At 35.5% G+C, this 25,196-nt stretch overlaps 1 protein-coding gene across 7 annotated transcripts in view; it reads left to right on the top strand.

The window, feature by feature from the left end:
* LOC123541688 (NADPH oxidase 5-like) overlaps window positions 1-20,425 on the top strand; it is a 68,107-nt gene extending 47,682 nt beyond the window's left edge. For all 7 annotated transcript variants that reach the window (XM_053531065.1, XM_053531064.1, XM_053531061.1 and 4 more), the window contains 10 exons: window positions 1,965-2,137; window positions 3,845-4,036; window positions 5,679-5,811; window positions 6,110-6,229; window positions 6,557-6,594; window positions 8,592-8,690; window positions 9,870-10,079; window positions 11,476-11,652; window positions 15,501-15,593; window positions 19,191-20,425. In XM_053531065.1, the coding sequence (XP_053387040.1) occupies window positions 1,965-2,137; window positions 3,845-4,036; window positions 5,679-5,811; window positions 6,110-6,229; window positions 6,557-6,594; window positions 8,592-8,690; window positions 9,870-10,079; window positions 11,476-11,652; window positions 15,501-15,593; window positions 19,191-19,322 (1,367 nt within the window). In that variant the 3' untranslated portion in view covers window positions 19,323-20,425. The remainder of the gene's footprint in view (window positions 1-1,964; window positions 2,138-3,844; window positions 4,037-5,678; window positions 5,812-6,109; window positions 6,230-6,556; window positions 6,595-8,591; window positions 8,691-9,869; window positions 10,080-11,475; window positions 11,653-15,500; window positions 15,594-19,190) is intronic.
* The last annotated feature ends 4,771 nt before the right edge of the window (window positions 20,426-25,196 follow it).

Genomic DNA, 25,196 nt, shown 5'->3' with positions numbered 1-25,196 from the left:
TCTCATAAGAAAAAAAGTGTTCCGATATATATCAGCACAGTAAAACTGTTCTGATATATATCGGAACACTTTTTCTCTATTGAGGTCCTATCAAGGGAGTATAATTTTTTCCTTTCAAAGAAAAGATGATTTTAGCTCCAATTTACAGTTCACAGAGAAAGAATTGTCACAAACACCTACATTTATAAAGTAAAAGAATAAATAAACTAGAATATTTCAAAAACTTGATAGTTATTGCCAAATTCAGAAATACATGAAATATATGAAATTCTGAGATTTCTCAAATGTTTCTTTTTCTTTGATTTTTTTACAAACAAAACAACAAGTTTTACAATATGTCTGGCCAATGAAATGCAAAGATTTAAAACCAATGCAGAAATTTGTTGGGTACTTTTATCGGGGGAACACATTTTCTAAAACAGAAGTTTTAGTGTTTCAGTCAGCGAGGCGCAGAAAGGGAATCAAAATAGTAAAAATAATAATAAACAAATCTAAATAAAAATAATATATAAATTTTAATGATAAACTATGCGATAAAACAGTTATAATATGTAATGCTCGTGTGTTACCAGGATATATCAGAGCTAGGGGTACATCTCGTTATTTTTCTCTTCACATATCTGTCTCGGCCTACCGGCCTCGACGATATGTGCAGAGAAAAATACCCTCGATGTACCCCTAGCTCTGATATATCCTGGTAACACACTCTCACACATACTATAACTATTACTTATTATGCACACCCTTGACGGCATCCACCAAATATTTGCCTGTTTTGAATGGGTTGACGCTATGACACAATAATCGTTACGTTGTCGCGTAATTTCACACATTTTCAGTCTTCTTTGTTTATTGGGAAAATAAATATGTCAATGCTAGAATGAAAATTAAATTTGTCATGAATAATCTTAGAACAATATAAACACCAAGAAACGTAAGAGTCATGTATCTTCTTTGCGTGACTGTTTTGTCTGAACGTGAACATGATCGTAAAATTGCGTACTTATTGGTATGGTCTTCATTAATTTTTGTATAACCGTCTGTAAGCGGTCCACATTATATCAACAATTGCCACTCAGCCAAAGCCGTTACAGTCTTGACTATAACAGAGATCGTATATAGATAGCTACGTTGTAGTTTTCAGTCAAGGGTCTTATTATACCCCTCCCTAGGAATAAAACATTCTACGAGTTTAGGCGAAAGACTCTAGAGTAAGGTGGTTTTCACGCTAATATAAATAAGCTTTACCTATAAAGTAACCGACCAGTCACAGTCTTAGACCGGGCAATATAGAATAACTGCTTTTTTCCCGCTTATTCTTTTGTCCTCAGCCGGGAACTGGTCAACCCTCCTCAGAGAAGAGTATGTGGAATTCCACTCTTCTATCAGGAAGGTAAGATTAGTAGTAACAAGAGTTCTCTTCATGCTCATTGTTTTGTCACTCTGATAGATGGCGTTGGTTACAAATGAATTAGCACAGACTACGTGATTGATTCATTTCATTTTCAGCACACGCAAATGCTTATGACAAAGGAATGTGGGAAGTCTTCTTTACAGCTAAAGCCGTTCTTGTTTCTGTTTTTGTTTTAGAGGCAAAAGTATTTGAAGCTGATGCTATAGAAGAAAGGCAATCTAACTAATAAAAATAGTTCTTTTCTTCAATCTTCTAAGCATTGATCTCCCTTTCCTATAGGTAGTGATCTCTGAAGTTGAAGGGAAGCAACTCCTGCGCACAATTTGACTTTGAGTCAAAATAAGAGAAGTCATATTAGGAAATTTATAATGTCGTACTAGTAACAGGAGTAGTTTGGTATTTTGGGTTAAAAGCTATATTATAATTACTTCCACCCGTTTTACACACACACATCTTTGTCAACTGGATTTTGACTTGAAAAATGCGCATATTTCCACTTTAACAGTTCTCACGACCCCAAACTAAGTGAGGATATATTCGTATATTTCAGCACACGCAGCAAATGCTAGTGCCCTGGAGATGTGGGAAGTCTTGTTTACAGTGAAAGCCGGTGTTGGATATGTTGGCGGCAGCGCATTTATAACCGGCTGGTTATTAGATATTATTCTTATAGTGATGGTCATCTGTTCAATGCCATTTATCAGGAGGGGTGGCCATTTTCAGGTGATTTTATTTTCAATAACATTTTCCATGCCTGCCCAATCTGACTAAAGTGCTTGATCTTCTAAACGAAGATCTGAGAACGACCCATTCACATTCGTCTTCTGTATATTTTGGATTTCCATTATTGCTATTTTTATGTTACCCAATCAGACGACTTGTTCGATTGTCAAAGAGTAAGAAAAATATGCAGTTATTCCAGGACTCGAACCCGGGACCCCTCACTTACAAAGCAAGTGGCCTACCGACTGAGCTAACCGGCTATTTGATACATTACGACATAAGAATTGTAAATATCAAAAGTCAATGCTACAGGTAGATTTGCAAGATGTTGTAAGCTAGGCTCTGATTGGCTAGTGAAAGGGCCGTCAGAACGAGGCAATGAATAGGTCGTTTTCAGATCCTATGCGTAGCGTAATAGGAGATGTACTTTAGTCAGATTGCATGCCTGCCCTTATTTACATGTCCATCAGATGTCTGTATAAAATATATTAGGTCATGTTCCTTCGACTGTCAGGAGCAGAGTTTCTAAAATTTCTAGAGTAGCCGTCTATAGTTGTCAAAGGAATATAATATTACACTGTACCGCTCTGGTACCCAGCATTATAGAGATTATTCCTAGTATGTACGAACGTAAACCTGCTTTCCATTGTCGTAAATGTTTATCCCGCGACTGTTTTTTTCAGCATCAAATTGTATTTAGGACAGTCCTAACATGTTCCATTCAAAATATTCCAGAACACTTCTCTTTTGTCAATCAAGTGACTTAGCGTGTCTTAGAATATATGCATAATCCTCTATGTAGATAGAGGGATATGGCCTTGGTCTACCGCTTTATACAACGAGTTACCTTTAAAGTATTACTCATTTATCCATGAGAAGTTAATATTCAAGTAGAAAAAAATAACAGTACTGACTGGGAACCAGTAACCGGACAAATTTTCATATTTCGGCTCCATTATTTCCTAAAAGAAAGACATAAATGAAAAACAAAGACATATATCAAACAGGGAATGCCACCTACCAAAAACGTAGCCTCCACAAAAACGAAGCCCACAGCACGCAGACGCGCACATCACTCACAAAAACACACACACACACTCGCACACAAAACAAAACGAACAAACAAAGTAGGGCACCGCCTTGGAACGGTCAGTGGCAAAAACACCACTGGGGAGCTTAGACCGGTTTATGGTGCCCACCCAACCTCACTCTTACCCCCCCCCCCCCACCCCCACCATGTTCCAAAGATACGGGACAGTGTAAATAAAAAGCCAACAATTGACTAACTTCAGCCCCATCTCTATCTGATATTGTCATCACATATTGATACGAAATATTGGTGCAATGGGACCTCAAATGGGGTCACAAAACGAAGTTGTTTTGTAAACACAGGTGGGGTATTATCATAAAACCTAACATACAGCCTTGTGAAATAGTGGAATTTTTGACATGAAGAACAAACATCCAAATAAAACGACAGCGCGAATAACGCCAAAATAAAGCGGTAATTAAATGTGTCTGGAAACTGTTCGTGCCCGGATATAGGTTACCAACCAGTATTGTTTTTAACTAAATTCTGCCATAAGTGAGTTTTGTATCTGTTTGGAGATGAACAGTGACAAATATTATAATTTATGTAGTTTTTACTTAAGACTTTATTTCATATTTAGTTATTCAGGTATAATATACATATTTTTTCCGTTTAAGGTGTTTTACTGGACTCACATACTCTATGTACCATTCTGGATCTTGGTCATTCTTCACGGACCACACTTTTGGAAGTGGTTCATAGTTCCAGGAGTAATCTTCATTCTGGAGAAGATATGTAGGTCAAAGTTCATTAAGATGGCTAGATTTGGGGACACTTATATTGAGGAGGTCAATCTTCTTCCTTCGGGTGTAAGTTTTTCCTATTTGAACAATTGACCTTTCCTGGTATGACTTATTATAGTGTACGTTTTAGCTCACCTGTCACACAGTGACAAGGTGAGCTTTTGTGCTTGTCCGTCGTCTATCGTCAGTCTGAGCCCAAATTTGCATACTGCATACTTCCGTACGTGCGTCCGTGCGTCAACAATTTCTTGTCTGCACGATAGTGGTTTCATTTATGATTTTATTTTAACCAAACTTGCACACAACTTGTATCACCATAAGATCTTGGTTCCTTTCTTGAAATGGCCAGATCCCATTATGGGTTCCAGAGTCACGGCCCCTGAAAGGACCAAAATTAGCTATTTTGACCTTGTCTGCACAATAGCAGCTTTTCTTATGATTTGAGTTTTACCAAACTTGCACACAACTTGTATCACCAGAAGATCTTGGTTCCTTTCTTGATCTGGCCAGATAACATTATGGGTTCCAGAGTTATGGCCCATGAAAGGGCCAGAATTAGCTATTTTGACTTGTCTGCACAATAGCAGCTTCATTTATGATTTGATTTTAACTAAACTTGCACACAACTTGTATCACAACAAGATCTTGGTTCATTTCTTGAACCGGCCAGATCCCATAATGGGTTCCAGAGTTATGGCTCCTGAAAGACCAAAATCAGCTGTTTTGACCTTAAGCACAAAAACAGCTTCATTTATGATTTGATTTTAACCAAATTTGGACACAACTTGTGTCACCATAAGGTCTCGATTCCTTTTTATACGCCCGAAGGGACGTATCATATTATCGCCTCGGTGTCCGTCTGTCTTTCTGTTGGTTAGCAATTTCCCTTCCGCTCTGTGACTCTTGAACCTCTTGAAGGATTTCAAAGAAACCTGACACAAATGTTCACCGCATTGAAACGACGTGCAGAGCCTACGGCTGAGTCGGATGGCTCACTTCATGGTGAACACTTATGGGTCAAAGGTCATATGACTTTTGTTTTATGTGTATATTGCTCTGCATTTGCTTTTCATTGCAGTCTTGTTTTTATTTAGCAGATCCTTCTTTTGTTCACTTACAATTTTTTTTTAATTACTTCCCTTTTATGTTACTGTAAATAGCTTATTTAGTAACTTTTTTATTTTTGGCCGTAGGGAAAAACCGAGAACACTTTTCTGTGGTACAACATGGATGGTACCTCCGATTTTTAGGTGTATTTTGACATATCTGTACCGTGTAAGAATTTTTTTTCATTTTGGTTAAATTTCTTCTCTTTGTTGTTCCTGTCCTTTGGACTTAGATATTTTTTCTGAGGACTTAGATTTATTTTTCATTTCTCTTGATTGATCTTGATTATGATTTTTTGACCATCTTGTCTTTAAGTGCAACGATAATAGGTGAGCGATATAGGGCCATTATGGCCATCTTGTATTCTTTACAATAGCCTTTATGTCAGTTTTCTTATACTGGCTTTTTGTCAGTTTCTTTACAACGGCTTTTTGTCAGTTGTTCAATATTAGCCATGAATTTGAATCATATCATTTCATTTAAACACATGCTTTACTGAAAAATGACTGATCTAAAATAAAGGATTTTTAAAATACTCTACTTTTATTTCTTATGTTTAAGTCAGTCAGTTAGTTATTTATATCACCAGTCTCTATTGCAGGTTACCCATTTGGTTATCACTCGTCCATCGAACTTCCGGTACAAGCCTGGTGATTATATTTTCATTCAAATACCGGAAATAGCAACACACGAATGGCATCCATTTACAATCAGCTCGGCACCGGAAATGGAAGGTCCAGTATAATTTAACTTCCGGTAGAGCTTTTCATTTAAACTTGATTAAAACGATTTTAGACGTCAATTATACCGCAGTCTTCGTCAAAAGAATGCATCATATAAAATATAATAACAGGAATTTACATTTGTGTACATGAATGACAAGGCTATGACTAAAAACAGACCTGGTGCGCCTGTGATACATACTCCGGAATGCCGATCGGCATACGGAGAATGCCGATATTGCATACGGAGGATACGTAATCAAACGGAAACAAACGATTGACCTCACGGGTCCTCTATTTATAATTGCAGGTTACATCTGGTTACATGTTCGGTCTGCCGGTCACTGGACAAATAAACTCTATGAACACTTTGACAACTTGGAGGCACCGGAAAATATTGAAGAGGCTGAAGACCTGGAGGCAAGTTATAGTAAGTGGAAATTGCTCACTTTTGTTTTGCTTTCAAATCTCTGTTTGTTTTAGAACTCAGTTTTTAAAACTTGAACAGTTTGTTTTGAATTAAAATTGCAAAAACCCTTTTTTGTAAGAATTGCCTGGATGAACATAACCGTTAGTTAACAGATCTGATAGAAACATTGCTTATAACGAATGTATAATTATAAAGTTGGCATTGCATAATTGCATAGAATAAGGAATTGTGTAAAAAGGGTATCAAGTGATCTTGAAAAGAAACCGCTGTACTGAATGCAATGTTTCTTTCTTATAAGCTGTCCATATTTCTGTATTTCTTATTTAGGAAGAAGAGCTAGCAGAAAATTTGAAAACTTTGAAAAGGTAGGTAATAAAAACATCTTCTGCCATTTTAACTCCAGTTAAAGTAAATGATTTGTAGAAAACATTATACTGAATTTTTGGCATCCTGTTTATACATAATCTTGTGTTTACGTTGACACTTCTTTATTTGCTTGAATGTGAAGAAAATGTTGTTAAATTATAAATATCTCATCTTTTTTATAGACGATGTGTTCACTTAAGCATATTGTTTGGTATTTCCTTCGAAGGTAGTGGACCGGGAATGACACTCGGCAGTTTTCGTGTGATTACGTATACTCCTTTAGAAATTCGGCATTCTTCGGACTTGAATGTAGCGAAACGCGCACGTGGCTCTCCGATAAAACCGAAGAATGCCGAAATCGCATAATGGAGTATACGTACTTTTTCAATTGTCAATACGTGTCCACTTCCTTAAGGAAATCACCATTGGTAACCTTGATTTTAATTGTTATTCAGCGAGGTCAAATATACCATAGCAGCACAACATGCTTAAGTGTTTAGATGATGTCACTTTAACGTTTTTGCAAAGCCACTTGTATTATCATATAATTTGATTTTACTCAATTCTCTGCCTCATATCTTTAGCCAGCTGGACAGGACCTTCTGGATGTTGAAGAGGTTACGTTTTGAAGTCAATAAATTAGACATATGCTTTCATCCTTTGTTTTTTTTTTTTTGTTTTTTTTTTTGTCAAATAGATTACTAGAATATTTCATGTTCTTGATTTGCGTTAAATATTGTGTTTTGTTTAGATCCACGCAGACAAACTTATATTAATTTATTCCTCTGCACCGCTTTTTCTTGCTTCATTCCAAGAATGTTGCAACGTGTTTGAAACATGGCTTTAACAGACAATTTTCCGTCTTTTTTTTTTAATTCACCTCCAGCTGTCAGTTTCAAAATACTTCCTTTTTTATCTGTCAATTTTGATTTAGTTCCACGTGTAGGTTTCGTCAAACGTTTAACAGTTCTGATTCAAGAAATTTCGTTTTGCTTATTGCAGGATTTTATGTAGAAAATCTAAGGTAAAAAAAGAAGCAGGCGGGTATTGAAAGATAATCTGTTCAATATTTTTTATTCATAATGATAATTAATGTGTGGAACGTTAGCAATGCTAATTGCAAAAATAAAACTAAAATGCTAAATCCATAGGACAGTTACCGCTTGACAGTCAGTACCATAAAGCGTTTGGCAAATAGCATTTTGCATTAGGCCTAAAACATTCTTTGTTTCCGGTAACCTGCTCAAAAAAAATAGGGTAGGTTTGTCGGATTTTTTTGGAATATTTTTTTAAGTAAGACGTTTCGGAAATTATTTTTGTGTCAAAAAAATAAATACAAATAAGGGGGTTATGCATTAGAGCATCAGTAAGTTAATTTCTAACATCACTGACCATACAAAGTGTAGTTCTGCAACTTTTTGTCACAAAGTTGAAACAAATATTCTGTAAGGCTATGAAAACATTTAGGGTCGGGCAAAAATTTAGGAATGGTCGGGATACCGGAAACAAACATTTTTTACGAGTTCGTCCTTTGGCAATTAGCTTAGCGCACTGGTCTTCCAATATCAGTGATATCAAAGAACACGCCTTTAATTCCTACAATGATCTGTCAGTTAATTAAAATTTAACATTTTCTTGATAAATGACTTATTTGCTCTCTCATTAAACATAAAAATAATAAATGAATAAACAAAATTTAATAATAATTAAATAAATCACGAAAATGTGTTTTGTATATATCTGCTGAGTTGCCAGAATTTGCTAGATGAGAGGTACTTAGGTAAGTTTGTTTTGAATACTAATGCTCTTATTATAGGCATGAGATGAAATAAAGTTTATGTTATGGTATGTTAATTTTCTATGGACAGGCATATTCCAGCCGTACAACAGTACTTTCTAAATCATCAAGGGGTGCGTCAAGGCGCTATTATAGGTAGTAGCTGAAATACAGTATAAATATACATGGTATGTTAATATTAAATTTACTACCGAACAGGCATATTCAAGACGTCCCACAGTGCTTTCTAAATCATCAAGACGTGCATCAGGGCGTGGACAAAAGCCAAAACAAAAACATAAAATTGTGAAAGTGAAGGTAACCTCTTTGTATTATATACGTGGTACTATCTTCTATATATGTTGTGTACAATGGGTTTGGTACAAACATGTTAATCTAGTTTCTTTATGTTTGAACAACATAAAGTTCCATTTTGTAAAATAATAAAAATAATAGAGAGCCATTTCATAAAGATTACTTTATTAAGGTCGGATCAGACAATTCTAAAATTCCGATTTCCGCATATTCATTTTTTTTTATATGTCCGTGACATTATAGCACCTTTGCCGAGCCAAATGCTACTTATATTGTAGACAATATATATAAACCATTTTAAACAGAGAAAACGAACTGAAATCCCGCCCATGGAGCTTCTAATGATAGTAAATCTCTTCCGCCGAGTGTTTTTAATTGAAAAGGACATACGTCGAAATGAACATCAACATTTTTATTAAAAACTAAACAGACAGATAGCGCATGACATGAAAATATCGAAAATGATAAACCACTATACTTTGCGCTATTATAGGTAGTAGCTGAAATATGGTATATATATATGGTATGTTAATATTAAATTTACTGCCGAACAGGCTTATTCAAGACATCCCACGGTATTTCAAAGGACGTATGTCTTTTCATATTATGACACTGTTTATGAAATAAAGTAATGCTGAATTCCGTCTATTCTTATACCAAATTTCTAAAGCGTAAGTAACGCTTTGGGAGTAGTCTGTATATTGTTTTTATTTAAAAAAAAAGAGTATTTTGCAATGAAAAAAAAATAAGAAAAAAAATGCACACACATACAAAAGATACAGAATATAAATACATGTATCTACCTACGGCAATTCCTAACCAGCTTATATGTATTCTAAACTGTAATATTTAAATAGATCTGAAGGCATAAAGCTTTATTTACGTTACGAAAGGTATCATTCCCACTATATTTATATGAGCCGCGCCATGAAAAAACCAACATAGTGGGTTTGCGACCAGCATGGATCCAGACCAGCCTGCGCATCCGCGCAGTCTGGTCAGGCTCCATGCTGTTCGCTTTTAAAGCCTATTGGAATTGGAGAAACTGTTAGCGAACAGCATGGATCCTGACCAGACTGCGCGGATGCGCAGGCTGGTCTGGATCCATGCTGGTCGCAAACCCACTATGTTGGTTTTCCCATGGCACGGCTCATATGTTTTTGATTATTTGCATATTTTCAGTGTTACATTGACGGCCCGTATGGGACAGGAACCCGAGAGGTCTTTGACACTGATCATGCGGTACTTGTTGGGGCGGGTATTGGCGTGACTCCAATGGCCTCAATTTTACAAAGTGTATGGTACAGATTTAATGCTGTTCGACAAAAATGTCCAAATTGCGAACACGTGTGGTATCCGGAAGAAGAAACGTTTGACATGAAATTAAGAAAGGTGTGTAATTCGTTTTGATTTTATGATGGTTGTGCGTGTTTCGATAAACATGTTTACGGTAAAGAATTTGATTAAACCCGCTTTAGTTCGTTTATACTAATTTATCTTAGGTCGATTGTGAAACAAGTTCTACAACTTATATTAATCATTCTCGACACCTCATTCCTGATGGAATCCATCGCAATGAGGGTATGAGTGAAGAGACCAATTTCCCCTTTCATGGTGAGCGCTATGCATGCAAGGGAGCTACTGGTACCATTTTTCACGTCTTTGGTATGACGCGGTTTGGGATTGAAACTACGATCTCACGCACTCAAAGCGGACGCTCTACAACTAGGCTGTTGAAGCGGTCTTGTTGTTTACCCTTAGTATATAAAAACATTCTGCAAATTAAAAAAGTGCCATGTGGTTCAGTTTTTGTTAGTCTGATTTGGAAAAAATTGATCTCGAGCGTATTTTCATACTGGGAGTTTGTAGAGAAACTACAATTTTAGCCGCATTTTCATGAAAGGGACATTTTCTAAAATGTAGAGTTTAGTAAATAATCTCATAGTCGCTAATAAAAATGATCATTTTTATAAAGTCGAATAATAATACACAAGTTTGTGTGTATGACTTTGATATATTTGTTTTTAATCAGAGATCCACAAATACCATGCTGATTTTTAGACAATTAGGATTTTTTCTTGATCATAATTATACTAGAATGTCAACTATTTTTATTATTATAATCTATCTTTAGAAAGTTAGTAAAGTTACCGTTTTCATCAAGTAACGCACCATTTGTCGTCAGTAAAGGATGAGTTTTTACAGCTGAACAGAGACTGTGTTCACTGTTTATTTTATACACATAAACAGAGACTATATTCACTGTTTTAGGTTGATTTTATACGGAAAGTAAAGAAACCCTGTTATTTTTTTCAGGTGGATTTTATGTGGATAAACAAAAACCTGAGTTTTGTGATCACTCGATGTCCGGCGTCTATCGTCTGTCTGTCAACATCTAGCTTGTGTATGCGATAGAGGCTGTATTTTTCAACTGATCTTTGAAATTTGGTCAGAATGATAACCTTGATAAAATCTAGGCCGAGTTCGAAAATGGGTCATCTGGGGTCGAAAACAAGGTCACTGGCTCAAATCAAAGAAAAATACTTGTTTATACTTAAGTTTTTTGCTCCAATTTTAATGATAATTGATCAGAATATTTTTTCTATGAAATCACTAGGTCAAACATGTTTACACTGTTATGGTGTGTTTCTCAGGTGAGCGACCTAGGGCCATCTTGGCCTTCTTGTTTTCATGTGGATTTTATGTACTAGATAAACAAAGACCATGTTCAGTGGTTTTCAGGTGGATTACATATGGATAAACAGAGACCGTGTTCACTGTTTTTCAGGTGGATTTTATATGGATAAACAGAGACCAGAAAAGTTTTGAATGGTTCTTGACGTTACTCAATCAGATCGAGGTTGAACAGAGCAGCCATCATGGGATTCTCGAGAACTGTATACAAATGCATATGTACATGACCGCTGCTCAGAAGAAGACAGACATGAAAGGAATAGGACTTCAAGTATGTAGCTTACATTGTAAAAGGTAGTGGACCCGTCGAGACACTCGGCAAATTCCGTTTAATTACGTAATTTGTTTAAATTATTCGGCATTCTTCGGACTTAAATTTAGCTCAAAGCGCATGTGACTTTCGTAAAAAGACCGGAGAATGTCAAACACACATATGAACCGCACAATGAAGAAACCAATGTAGTGCGTTTGCGACAAGTATCGGTCCAGACCAGCCTGCGCATCAGCGCAGTCTGTTCAGGATCTATGCTGGTCGCTAACGGTTTCTCTCGCAGGCTGATCAGGATCCATGCTGTTCGCTAACGGTTTCTCTCGCAGGCTGATCAGGATCCATGCTGTTCGCTAACGGTTTCTCTCGCAGGCTGATCAGGATCCATGCTGTTCGCTAACGGTTTCTCTCGCAGGCTGATCAGGATCCATGCTGGTTGCAAATGCACTATGTTGGTTTTCTCATGGTGCGGCTCATAGGGATAACAGTAAGGTCATGATGTCATTATGTTCAGCCCATTACTTTAAGTCATTTAATATGTACGTTTTTAATTTGACTGTGTATATTTTATTTAGCTTCCTACGACTCGATTAATAAGGCGAATCTGTCAAATCATAAAGTAATAAGTTACATTGAAAAATATGAATAATAAAATCTGTAAAAAGATCCTTTGGAGGGAAAGAATGCAACCAAGAAGAATAATAACAGACTCTGTTTGATTGAGTCTGTTTATGAGAGGTAATGAAATGTGCAACACTTCTCACGCCCCCTAGCACCGGCTTAAGCGGAACTCTGCTACAAATATGTTGAATGGACTCCATGATCCCAAAGGCCCAGAAAATATAACAACACTTAAGTCATATGAAGCCATGTTATAACAATGTAGGTAGGAAATTAAACACTAGAAAGACAAATTTCTTAAGCACGGCCATCAAATCTGGATTTACTCGTTTTTAAAATGCTAAGCACAAGCAAACAACAAAAACGTACTTGACAGTTACGGAACTTGTCAGCTGGCTAAATGTTCGAAAAATTAAAGTGAAGTTAAATGTCAAAAGTGAGGCACTGAACTTTTTCAAATAGACACAGACTTTACGTTAATGAATACTCCTAATTGCGACGACTTTGACAAATTGAACAAAAACCAAGGGTTATCAAATAACCGGATGTTGATTTTGATGGTATTGGGAATCATATTTTAAAAAATCTACATCAGCACTAAGTAGAAAGAGGTTTTGACAGGGAAACATTGGCCTCTTTATTTAGGTGTTATGTACTTACAACAAAATAGATATAATCATTATCATATTTATAAATACTAAGTGTACTTAATTGTTTAGCTAAAATGTCCAGCATTTGAAGTGAGAAGAAAAAACATGTGCCACGAATCATTTCAGCCATTGGTTTTAAATAGCAGTAGAAATATTTTGATGCACAATATGATTTTAATACGAGTGTTTGTTACAAAGTGCAACTGAGCCAATCAATTATCATATAATTAATGCGTAAATGGTGATGGCATAAAAGTTGCTTATCTGTATATCAATTCTGTTTGTACATATCGAGGGCTTAGAGCAAAACTGGTCTATCTGGTTCTATTTCTATATTCTAGGGATGGGAACGAATATTCGAATATTCGAAAATCGGTCGAATATTCGAATATGAAAATCAAATTCGAATATTCGTAAAAAAATTTCAAAATAAGTATCATTGGTTTTGGGCAATATGAGCATGCTAATTCTACAGAATAAAACCATTTCATGTTGGTTTATCGTGTATCAAAAGATGTCCAATTAACAAGAAAATAGCAATGCATATTTGGCAGGGGCCATCGTTAAGGTTTAACAGTTTGCAACAGGCGTCAATGTGTCAGATGCATGTCAAAAGATGTCCAATTAACAAGAAAATTGCAATGCATAATTACCTGGGGTCATCGCTACGGATTAACAGTTTGTATCAGGCGTAAATGTGATATCTTTTTATCTTTTGTTCATTTTTATTGGCGCCTGTTTTATGCAACAAGTTGTAGATTTTTTTTTCGAAAACAATATACCAAACTTGTAGACATTGTCGATCTTTTCACAATATTTTGTACGACGTTTCAGACCATCCACAGAATCGGTTTTCATCGGCAATCGGTCGTATTCGAATTAAATTCGAAGTACTTTATAATAAAAATCAAGAAATAACATATGATTGATGTATAAGTTCATGTTGAAGGAGGTTTACTTGCTTTTTACACGACGATTTTTACACGCCGATTGAAAATTTTCAAAATGGCGGCGGTAATACAACAGCGCGTCACGTGTTTGAATTGGACGACCTAGATAAAATTGCGACGGTCTAAATTATAATCGTTTTGAGTTTTTATATCATTTTGAAGCTAAAACACTGAACTAGTTAAATATGTTCATGATTATACTGACAGAATCGTGAAATAAAACGCTAGGATCGGCAGGTTTTGCTAGTTAGGATCAGGTTACCCGAAACAAACAGTTTTTGACATTGTTACGTACGATGATCCACGCTTAAAACAAATGAATACATTGTGTATATACCAATCACTTAATAAGAATTTAAAGCTTCCATTAAAACAAACCGAATATTCGAATATATTCGAATATGGCAAACCGAATATTCGAATACTGATTTCAGTATTCGTTCCCATCCCTACTATATTCACATAGACCAGTTTAGCTCTACGCCCTCGATATGTGATTCTTTTCAATTCTAAATGAATTGTATATTAATGGATCGCAATAATTTTATTCTAACGGTACTTGGTAAAATCCAAAAACAGTAAAAGCAGTTGTTTTATCCGATAAGTGGTGTTTATTTGTATATTGTATATTCTCAACTCTAAATACGATGCGTTATTCCATAACAGACTTGTAGTCTTGCGGATAATGTGTCGGACCTCTACTCTTTTAAAGTTTGTAAGGTGCAGGTTCGAGCTCCTCTTTTTAAAATTGTATTTTTGCAGGTCCTTTATATATCTTCTTTAGAATTTGTGATTTTTTTTCTCATATTTTATATTTTCCTTGCAAGAGTTTTTGTATTCATTTTGCAATGTTTATAGATTCAATATCTATTCTATTATGAGATCCTCTGAAAAAAATGCCAGTAAGTTCCCAGGATAAGCGCACGATAAAATCATGATACAGATAGTTTTACATGTATCCCATATCCAGGTAAAAACATACTGGAAAAATAAAAAAGGTAGCTTGTCCTGTATTTGAACCAGCACCTAAGTTTAAAAATCGTACGTGTTAATTACTAGACCACGCCGCTACTTATATCGGTCTTGCGATATTAGACATTTGTCATATAATGTGTTTCATTGTTATAGTTGACGCAACTTGACCCCGATGGTTGACCTTTGTATTATAATACATAATGAGGCACAACCTATTATTGAAAAGGAGTCTACGTAAAACACGAGCTGCATGAGATAATGGAAATATAAATTTGTGTAATTATAAATTAGTGTATTGGAAAGTTTTAACTGATCAAATGTAAGTATACATACTTTGATACTGCACTGTATACAAACTTATTCCATATAAATATATATATATATATGCCCTCATCACCCTTTATTTCTACAATGAAATAATCGATATGAATAATCAGCTGAAGGTCAACCATCGCGGTCAAGTTGCGACTACTTTTTTATATGGGTTGATCCGGTATTAGTAAATAAAGGCCACAGTTATCGCGTTTTGTTAATACATTTGTTTGTATAATTCTCAATCTGTTACCTTCTTTCAGATGAATCATTTATATGAAAAAAAAAGCCGATTCGTTTTCAGTGTAAAAATAGAAGGTCAAGCATGATTTTTATTTTATAGATTGCACTGGATCTGATGTATGACAAGAGCCGACGAGATCTAATCACAGGTTTAAGAACAAAGACAGAACCTGGAAGGCCAGACTGGAACAAGGTAATATCATTGTGCCATTTCGGTTAAATGGTGTTCTGTTTTCTGAAAGTATCTGACAGCATCTCCCATTTTCTCCAAAATAACGATACAGTAACGTTGCCAATGCAAAGGACCAACTGACTCTTTACTAGCATTTTGTGCAGACACTTCTGTCAGACACTTTAAGATACGTCCTGGAATTTAACACTACCGTTAGACATTTTCAAATATACATAAAGCTGCAAAAGACTTGAGACTATTATGGACACCAACGTCTTTAAAACCTAATCCAATGGTCGTGAATACATTTATGTTTCCTGCTGTGACTTGATGAGACATCTTTCAAAATCAGAGTTTATAGGATCACCGCTACCTTAGTCCTTGCAAGCTTGATGAAAGGTCTTATTTTTGTACTCGCAAGCATTTGATTGAAATGTCCTTATTTTGTACATCGCCAAGCATTTGATTGAAAGCCTTATTCCTGTATCCCAGCATCTGATTGAAAGTCTTATTCTGTACTCGAGCTTGATTGAAGGTCCTATTCCTGTACTCCCAAGCATCTGATTGAAAAGGTCCTTATTCCTTGTACTCGCCAAGCATCTGATTAAAAGATCCCTTATTTCTAGTACTCGCCGAGCTTTTCATTGAAAATTCCTCACTTCCAGTTCTCCTCAAGGATTTAATTGAAAAGTCCCTAACTTCTAGTAGTCGCTCAGCATTTGATTGAAAAATACCCGGTACTTGATTAAAAACCCTTTACTTCTAGAACTCGCCAATCATTCATTGAAAAATCCCTTACTTCTAGTAGTCAAGCATTTGTTTGAAACGTTCCTTATTTCTAGTACTCGCAAGCATTTGAAAAATCCCTTACTTTTAGTACTCGCCAAGCATTTCATTGAAAAATCATTTACTTCTAGTACTCGCGAAGAATTTGATTGAAAAATTCTTTACTACTAGTAGTCTGGAATCATTTGATTGCATTTCCTTACTTCTAGTACTCGCCAAGCATTTTAGTGTCAAATCCCTTACTTCTATATATAGTAGCCGCCAAGCGTTTGATTGAAAAATTCCTTACTACTCTCCAAACATTTGATTGAAAAATCTGTTACTTCTAGTAGTCGCCAAGCATTTGATTGAAACATCCGTTACTTCTAGTAGTCACAAAGCATTTGTTTGAACTCCTCTTTACTTCTAGTAGTCGCAAAGCTTTTGATTGAGAAATTCCTTACTTGAAGTAGTCTCGAAGCACTTGATTGTAATCCCTTACTTCTAGTACTCGCCAAGCATTTAATTCAAAAGTCCCATTACTTCTTGTAGTCGCCAAGCATTTGATTGAAAAATCCCTTACTTTTAACACTCGCCAAACAGTCGATGGAAAAATCCCTACTTCTAGTAGTCTCCAAGGACATGATTGAAAAATCTCTTCCTTCTAGTACTTGCCAAACGTTTGATTGAAAAATCCCTTTCTTTTAGTACTTTGCAAGCATTACGTTGAAGAAAACATTTTACTTCTAGTACTCTCAAGTATTTCATTGAAAAGTCCGTTACTTCTAGATCTACTCAAACATTTGATGGGAAAATCCCTCTCTTTTAGTACTCGCCAAGCATTACGCTGAAGAAAACCTTTTACTTCTAGTACTCTAAAGTATTTCATAAAAAAGTCCGTTACTTCTAGTTCTACCCAAGCATTTTATTGAAAAATTCCTTATCTCCGGTACTCGCCAATCATATCATTGAAAATCCCTTACTTACAGTAATCCCCAAGCATTTGATTGAATATCCGTTACTTCTAATATTCCCAAAGCATTTGATTGAAAAAATCCCTTTTATTTCCTAGTAGTACTCAGCCAGCATTGTATTGAACAATTCCTTACTTCTAGTACGTCAAAGCACCGGAAGCTTTCATTGAGAAATTCCTTAGAAGTAGTCTGAAGCATTGATTAAAAATCACTTACTTCTATATCGCCAAGCATTTCATTCAAAAATCCCATTACTTCTTGTAGTCGCCAAGCATTTGATTGAAAAATCCCTTACTTTTAACACTCGCCAAACAGTTGATGGAAAAATCCCTACTTCTAGTAGTCTCGAAGGACATGATTGAAATCTCTTCCTTCTAGTACTTGCCAAACGTTTGACTGAAAATCCCTTTCTTTTAGTACTTTGCAAGCATTACGTTGAAGAAAACATTTTACTTCTAGTACTCTCAAGTATTTCATTGAAAAGTCCGTTACATCTAGATCTACCCAAACATTTGATGGAAAAATCCCTCTCTTCTAGTACTCGCCAAGCATTACGCTGAAGAAAACCTTTTACTTCTAGTACTCTAAAGTATTTCATAAAAAAGTCCGTTACTTCTAGTTCTACCAAGCATTTATTGAAAAATCCTTTCTAGTACTCGCCAACATTCTGAAAAATCCTTTTACTTCTAGTACTCCAAGATTTCATTGAAAATCCTTACTTCTAGTATTCCCAAGCATTTGATTGAAAAAATCCCTATCTACTTCTAGTACTCGCCAAGCATTGCTTTGAAAAATCCTTTACTTCTATACTTTAAGTATTCATAAAAGTCTTACTTCTAGTTCTACCCAAGCATTTGATTGAACAAATTCCTTAGTAATCGTAAGCATTATGATAAAAACTACTCATCCTTATTCAAAAGTCGCCCTACCAAGCATTTCATTGAAAAATCCCTCTACTTCTATATCGCCAAGCATTCTGATTGTTACAAGTACCTAATTTTAAATCCACTCGCACCAACATTCGATGGAAAAATCCCTACTTCTAGTATCTCGAAGGACATGCTGAAATCTTTCTCTTATCTATGTACTTGCCCAAACGATTTGATGAAAAATCCCTTCTTTTAGTACTTTGCAAGCATTACGTTGAAGAAAACATTTTACTTCTAGTACTCTCAAGTATTTCATAAAAAAGTCCGTTACTTCTAGTTCTACCCAAACATTTGATGGAAAAATCCCTCTCTTCTAGTACTCGCCAAGCATTACGCTGAAGAAAACCTTTTACTTCTAGTACTCTAAAGTATTTCATAGAAAAGTCCGTTACTTCTAGTTCTACCCAAGCATTTGATTGAAAAATTCCTTATCTCCGGTACTCGCCAATCATATCATTGAAAATCCCTTACTTACAGTACTCCCCAAGCATTTGATTGAAATATCCCTTACTTCTAATATTCCCAAAGCATTTGATTGAAAAAATCCCTTTTATTTATCCCCTACTTTTAGTACTCGCCAGCATTGCATTGAAAATTCCTTACTTCTAGTACGTGCCAAGCACTTCACTGGAAAATCCCTTCCTTCTAGATACTCGCCAAGCATCAGATAGGAAAAGTTGACGAATCATAATAACAAAGTTCCAGTGCAATTGTTTAGCAACATCAATAAAATATATTTTTAAGAGTAAGCTGAGATAAAACGTTGTATTAATTCTTAATACAATATGTTTTGATATTCTTGTAGATTGTGCTAGATGTAGTATTGGATGCGAAATCATGTACTAGCCACCGATTTAAGGACGAAAACTGAACCTACATATTTCATGTTTTGCTGATCTGTATGAAGTCAGCTTTTTGTAATGATTTCGGATATTTTTTTTCTGTTTCAGATTTTCAATGCAATAAAAGCCGAAAATAAGGGGAAAGTGAAAGTATTCTTCTGTGGACCACCAGCTTTGGGAAAAACTGTCAAGGCAATGTCCGAAAAATTTAACTTTGCATTTTCAAAGGAAATCTTTTAGTAGAGACATCAATATTTTCTTTTTAATAAAATGTGATTCTGTAGAAACTTGGTGAAACCAGTTCTAGCACACTGGACAATTTGTCGGTACAATTTCAGCTACTGTATAGCAATATAGTCAAAGTTTCAACAAGTTGTCCATACAATTTAGTCAAAATTTTCCTTTCAAATTAATTTGCAAAGAATATTCGTCCATCGTCAATCAGTAGTGACGTGAATGCTGATAAAAGCGTTTAATGTTACATATATGTTTGTTTTGAAAGCAACAGTTTTAGGTAATTTTGACATAATCTGTTTGAACTTCTAATACAATGAGTATTTTGGAAATGAGCGTCGTAAGCCGTGTCCGGTGGTATATTTTATTTGCGAGTATGCCAACCACATATAACTGTTTTTAAGAAGTTCGACAGGAGAAAATCTCGCTTATCTTAAATAATGATTATTACTGCAACTTCTAATCTAGGAAAGCATGAGAACAGAATTATGCACATATGAGAGCAACAAAACATCAAAGGGAGAACATGTCAAACGCATTTTACAATTTACTTTGAAAGCATTTAATTTCGTTGATGCAGTAGATTTTGTGGTTTGTACAAAACAGCCATTTTGTGGAGATATGAATGCATTAATTTCAAAATTCAAACATAGAGCTGAAATGAATGGGCAATTGACATGAAAGTTGAAATCCATGAAATTCAATCTCCGCGATAGTTAATGATTTTACAGTAAACCTATTCAGTGTATATCGTATAACCTTTAGCATGCTAAATTGTCGTCTTCTGGAAATGTCGTCTGCTAAAATTGTAAAGTTCATTCAATTTGCTCCAAAATTGGAAGAAATATTGTCAGAGTAGCAAACAGCTTGGAACCTGATCAGACGCCGATTTAATCGGCGTCTGATCTGGTTCCAAGCTGTTTGCAAAGGCTGTTAAATTCGCCTGCAGCAGGCTAAGGGTTAATGTAACAAAAGTGTAACCAGAAGGATTTTTGTTCATGCTATAAATAGCTTTCCTAAGGAAAGAGTTGCTTTAATTTTTAGCCAAAGTTTAATAAACAGAGTGTTGCAACTGTATCTGCATAAAAGTAAAGATATTTCAAAAGATATTATTGTCAGTGTGGTTTCTGTAAGGCTTTATGATCTGACGGTAATTACTTCAGGTGATATAGTAATTACTTCCGGTGATATAATTACTTCCGGTGATATAGTAATTACTTCCGGTGATATAGTAATTATTTCCGGTGATATAAATGAATGGCTTAATACAAGAATTGCGGTGGGATAAGGCAACTGTCCCGTAATCGGGAGGTCGAAAGTTCGAGCCTTGTCAGAGGCGAGTCTTGTTACTGAATAGACGCCGGTTGGTACCCCGCCGGATAGTTAAATAATGGTTACCAATTGCCTGCCTACCTGGTGCATAGCATTAAAAAATAGGAATTGGGAAGTAATGCTGTTCAATGTATGTAGGTGTCTATTATGCCAGATTGGCCGGTCCCTTCAGTAGGGGGGACACTATAATAAACACTTTACTTTACAAGAAGTAGGGAGAAGGAAATATGCACATTGGACTTGACCCCCTTCTGGTACAAGCTTAACTGGAATAATTCCTATATTGTACTCAAAAGTTACTAAAATTTACACTATTCTTCATATAAAATCAACATGTTACTCTTTAATTTCTCAATGCAATTAATATTCAAAAAATAATAATATATACACTGTTTTAAGTAAATTTTTTACAATTTCAAATATAATCACTATAACAAACGTACCACATTTATACCGCATTATAATCTGGAGATACTCATTCAACGGTACTCTTAGTATTATATCACTATCTGACGTAACTTTTTTAATGACTGTATCCATCAAATAGAAAAAAATGAATATTTGAATATGTCTATAGTATGCGACTTCATATTATTATACCCCACAAAACGAAGTTTGGGGTGGGGGTGGGGGTGGTATATAGGAGTGAGCTTGCCGGTCGGTCGGCCGGTCTGTCGGTCCGTTGGTTTTCATGGTTTCCGGATAATAACTCATGAAAGGCTTGACCGATTTAAATAATTTTTGGTACACAGGTGTAGCATCAGAAAATACAGGTCAAATTCGACGTTGGGGTCAGTAGGTCAAAGGTCAGGGTCACAGTGACTCGAAACAGTTAAACGATTTCTGGATGATAACTTGAGAAGCTTGGGTCTAAGATCATAATTTTTTGTTCACAGGTGTAACATGATAAAATACAGGTCAAGTTCGACTTTGGGATCAGTCGGTCAAAGGTCAAGGTCACAGTTACCCTGAACAGTAAAATGGTTTCCGGATGAAAACTTGAGAACGCTTGGGCCTAGGATCATAAATTTTGGTACACAGGTGTAACATCATAAAATACAAGTTAAGTTCGACTTTGAGGTCAGTAGGTCAAAGGTCAAGGTAACAGTGACCCTGAACAGTTAAATGGTTTCTGGATGGTAACTTGAGAACGCTTGGGTCTAGGATCATATTTTTTTGTACACAGGTGTAACATGATAAAATACAGGTCATTTTTTACTTTGAAGTTAGTAGGTCAAAGGTCAAGGTCACAATGACACGAAACAGTTAAACAGTTTCCGGATGATAACTTGAGAACGCTTGGGCCTAGGATCATTAAAATCGATAGGGAGGTTGGTTATGACCAGCAGATGACCCCTTATAATTTTAAGTCAGTAGGTCACAGGTCAAGGTCACAGTGACCTGGAACATTTTAAACGGTTTTCAGACAATAACTTCAGAACACTTTGGACTAGGATCACGAAACTTAATAGGGAGGTTGGTCATGACCAGCAGATGACCCCTTTTTATTTTCAGTTCCAAAGGTCAAAGGTCAGAGTGACCCGGAACATTTAAACCTTTTCCGGATAATAACTTGAGAACGCTTGGACCGAGGATTATGAAACTTAACAGGACGGTTGATCATGACCAGCAGATGACCTGTATTGATTTTGAGGTCAGTAGGTCAAAGGTCAAGCAAGTTCAGCTTTGACATTGGCTTTGGTCTGTGACAAGGCCATATTGTGGGGGGTATAATTCGTCACTCCTGTGACAACTATAGTTTCAGTTGTTTAAAATACTTAACGTACTTAACTTAAAAGACTACTAGTTTTTCATTTATGTAATGACAGACAACTGGCATATCGTCTCTTAAGGGTAAATGCCACAGTTGCTTAAATGTATGTACAAATGTAGGTGAAATGTTTCTTACGGACAGAATTTCTTTAAACTTTGTGTACTGAGAATCAAGTTTAATACGGAAAAATGTATAACATTTCATAGGTTTCCAGTCTTGATATTGAATTATCCGCCCTTGAAAATAGATTTTTCAGTATTTTCCGACTTTCAATGGCAGATAATTTGTGACCAAGCCTGGGTACGTACGATTTGTTTTATGTCATATATCTTTTTTTATTATTATTATTTGATTCTCTGTCAGTAAACACAGTTTAGAGAAGAAATCTGTCCGTAAGAAAATTTTGCCCCATGACAAGATATGTGACTTATTTATCTATGAACAAGACAAAATAATACTGCAAAGTCCTGGTCTTTTCCATGGGCCGAATTTCTTTAAACTTTGTATCATATCAGTCAGTACAAAACGTTTAAAGAAATTTTGTCCGTATGAAAATGTTTGCCTATATACATAATTATAAGCAACTATGGCATTTATCTTTAGTAGATTTAGTTAAATACTTTATGGTTACTTATTCTTTTTCCAAGTGTTATCTAGAGTCTGCCTACTAGACAGTCGAGTAACTGGTTAAGATGCTGAACAATAAACCATACGAGTAAACGGTACAGCAACTACGAAGGCTTTGTATCATCTAAAATGACAGTACCTTTCCGTTGAAAATACTATGATGATAATGCCGGTTTAGCAAATAGATACTTTAGTTGTAAGGAAGTCACAGTGCTGTATTAAGAGAAAATGCCAATTAGTTTCAAAATCAATTATCTAGGAGCCTCCGAGGCCGAATGGTTAAGGTCCTTGATTTAAATTCTCTTGCCCCTCACCGATGTGGGTTTGAACGTCACTCAGGGCGTTGAATTTTTCACGTGAGAAAGCCATCCATATGGCTAACAGAAGGTCAATGGTTCTACGCAGGTGCCCGTCCCTAATGAAAATCAAGGATAAGTATCAAATTCAAAAGGAAAAGCCAGGATCCAAAATCGTAGCCTCCCCAAACCACAAAACACCGCGCGTGGACGTACACTAGACTATCACACACGCACGCACACACATATATGCGCGTACTCAAACAGTAAACACACGAAGATAAGATGAACAAATAATGGTATCATTGGGGCACCGCCTTAAACGGTCAGTGGCAAAGCACAAGTAAGCTTAAACTGGTTTATGTTTCACAAAACAAACGAGGCTCACTCTTTACCCCTACCACCTTCAAAAGTCACAATTAGTGTGAATGAAATTTATAACTGCCAGATATCTCCCTAACAGTTCAAAGTATATCCTAGACAATTTCCTAAAATATATACATATGTATAATTGATTTTCGTTCAACATTTATTTAACAGAACTCAGCTTAAGCCGGTGATATATATAGGGGACTTGAGGGGTGTTGGTTACATTACCTTTCATGAACAATTTAAATCAAACAGAGACTGCTATCATTTTGCTTGGTTGCATTCTTATCTTTCTAAAGATATAGATTTTATTATTTTCTTATCTGTATATGTATGTAATTAACTTTATTTTTTGTTGCCTTGAATTATAAAATACACGTACACGTACACAGTGTATGTTTCTAGTAAAATATCAGGTATGTTTATCTCAGAATGATTGAAAAATAAACAGTGGAAACTCCACAGGCCGCCCAACACAACCTGTTTGCGGAAATATAAGATAGTGATTCAAACCATTAAGCCTCTTCAGATATGTTTCTTTATGTCTAATTATACCGTGTATGCTACATCAATTTACTAGCACGTAGCTCAAACATTTAGTGTTTTGCCATAAACTTTATTTAAAAATAGTCAATTTCATGGCTTGCATGTCTTTCTTGCATAAATGCAACACAACACTCAGATGACATCTTATTATGTATAAATTGGTTAATTTTATAATTATTGATTCTCAAGTGATGAGTGTTTTCCGAAAGAAAGAGACATCATCTTAAGAAGAGATGACAATATTTGTTGACAAATTCTTTTTTTAAATGCTAGGAATAGTATATTGTATTGATAGTTTTGTTTTGGTCTTGTTCACTGTCATCTTGTTACGGAACAAGTGTCTGAATGCCTGACTTTTCAATGAAATTATCTGACAAATGTTTCTTTGCAGATTATACTGCTTTTATTTCAGTGTCATTCTCTTAAACATCCGTCTTGATTATGTAATTTGGAAGATGCTTATATGGTCAATTTCCAACTGTTGAAACTCTGCGAAGGAAATAAATATAGAGGATATTTGTTTGTTTTGAGTGAATGTGGAATACATCTCTCTGAGAAGTGAGAAAATTTCAAATATTTTCACGAGCGCGTAGCGTAGCATTTTCTCACTCCAATTTTTAATCTCAGCGCGGGAAACAGACGCGCGTAAACAGACATGATGTCAGACGTGTTGTGACGTTAGAAAGACGCACAAAACATAAAGTTCCATTTTATTTTATTTTTTTTGCTGCAAAACGTTATGAAATTCTCATTAAGTCAACTTTATGATAATTTGAATCGGGAAATATACTATAAAGAACAAAGTTTTTTCATCCTGTTTAAAGCAAATGATTTAAAATTCATACACAATATTAGAGGGAGCGGAGCTATATCTCTCACAGTGCGAAAATATAGATTTCATATTTTCACAGTGTGAGTGATGAGATATAAAAATAT

This window comes from Mercenaria mercenaria, chromosome 19 (genome assembly GCF_021730395.1).
Source record: "Mercenaria mercenaria strain notata chromosome 19, MADL_Memer_1, whole genome shotgun sequence".
In the NCBI taxonomy this organism is placed as follows: domain Eukaryota; kingdom Metazoa; phylum Mollusca; class Bivalvia; order Venerida; family Veneridae; genus Mercenaria; species Mercenaria mercenaria.
The sequence above is the reverse complement of the archived record's forward strand: the minus strand, read 5'-3'. Positions and strand labels throughout refer to the sequence as shown.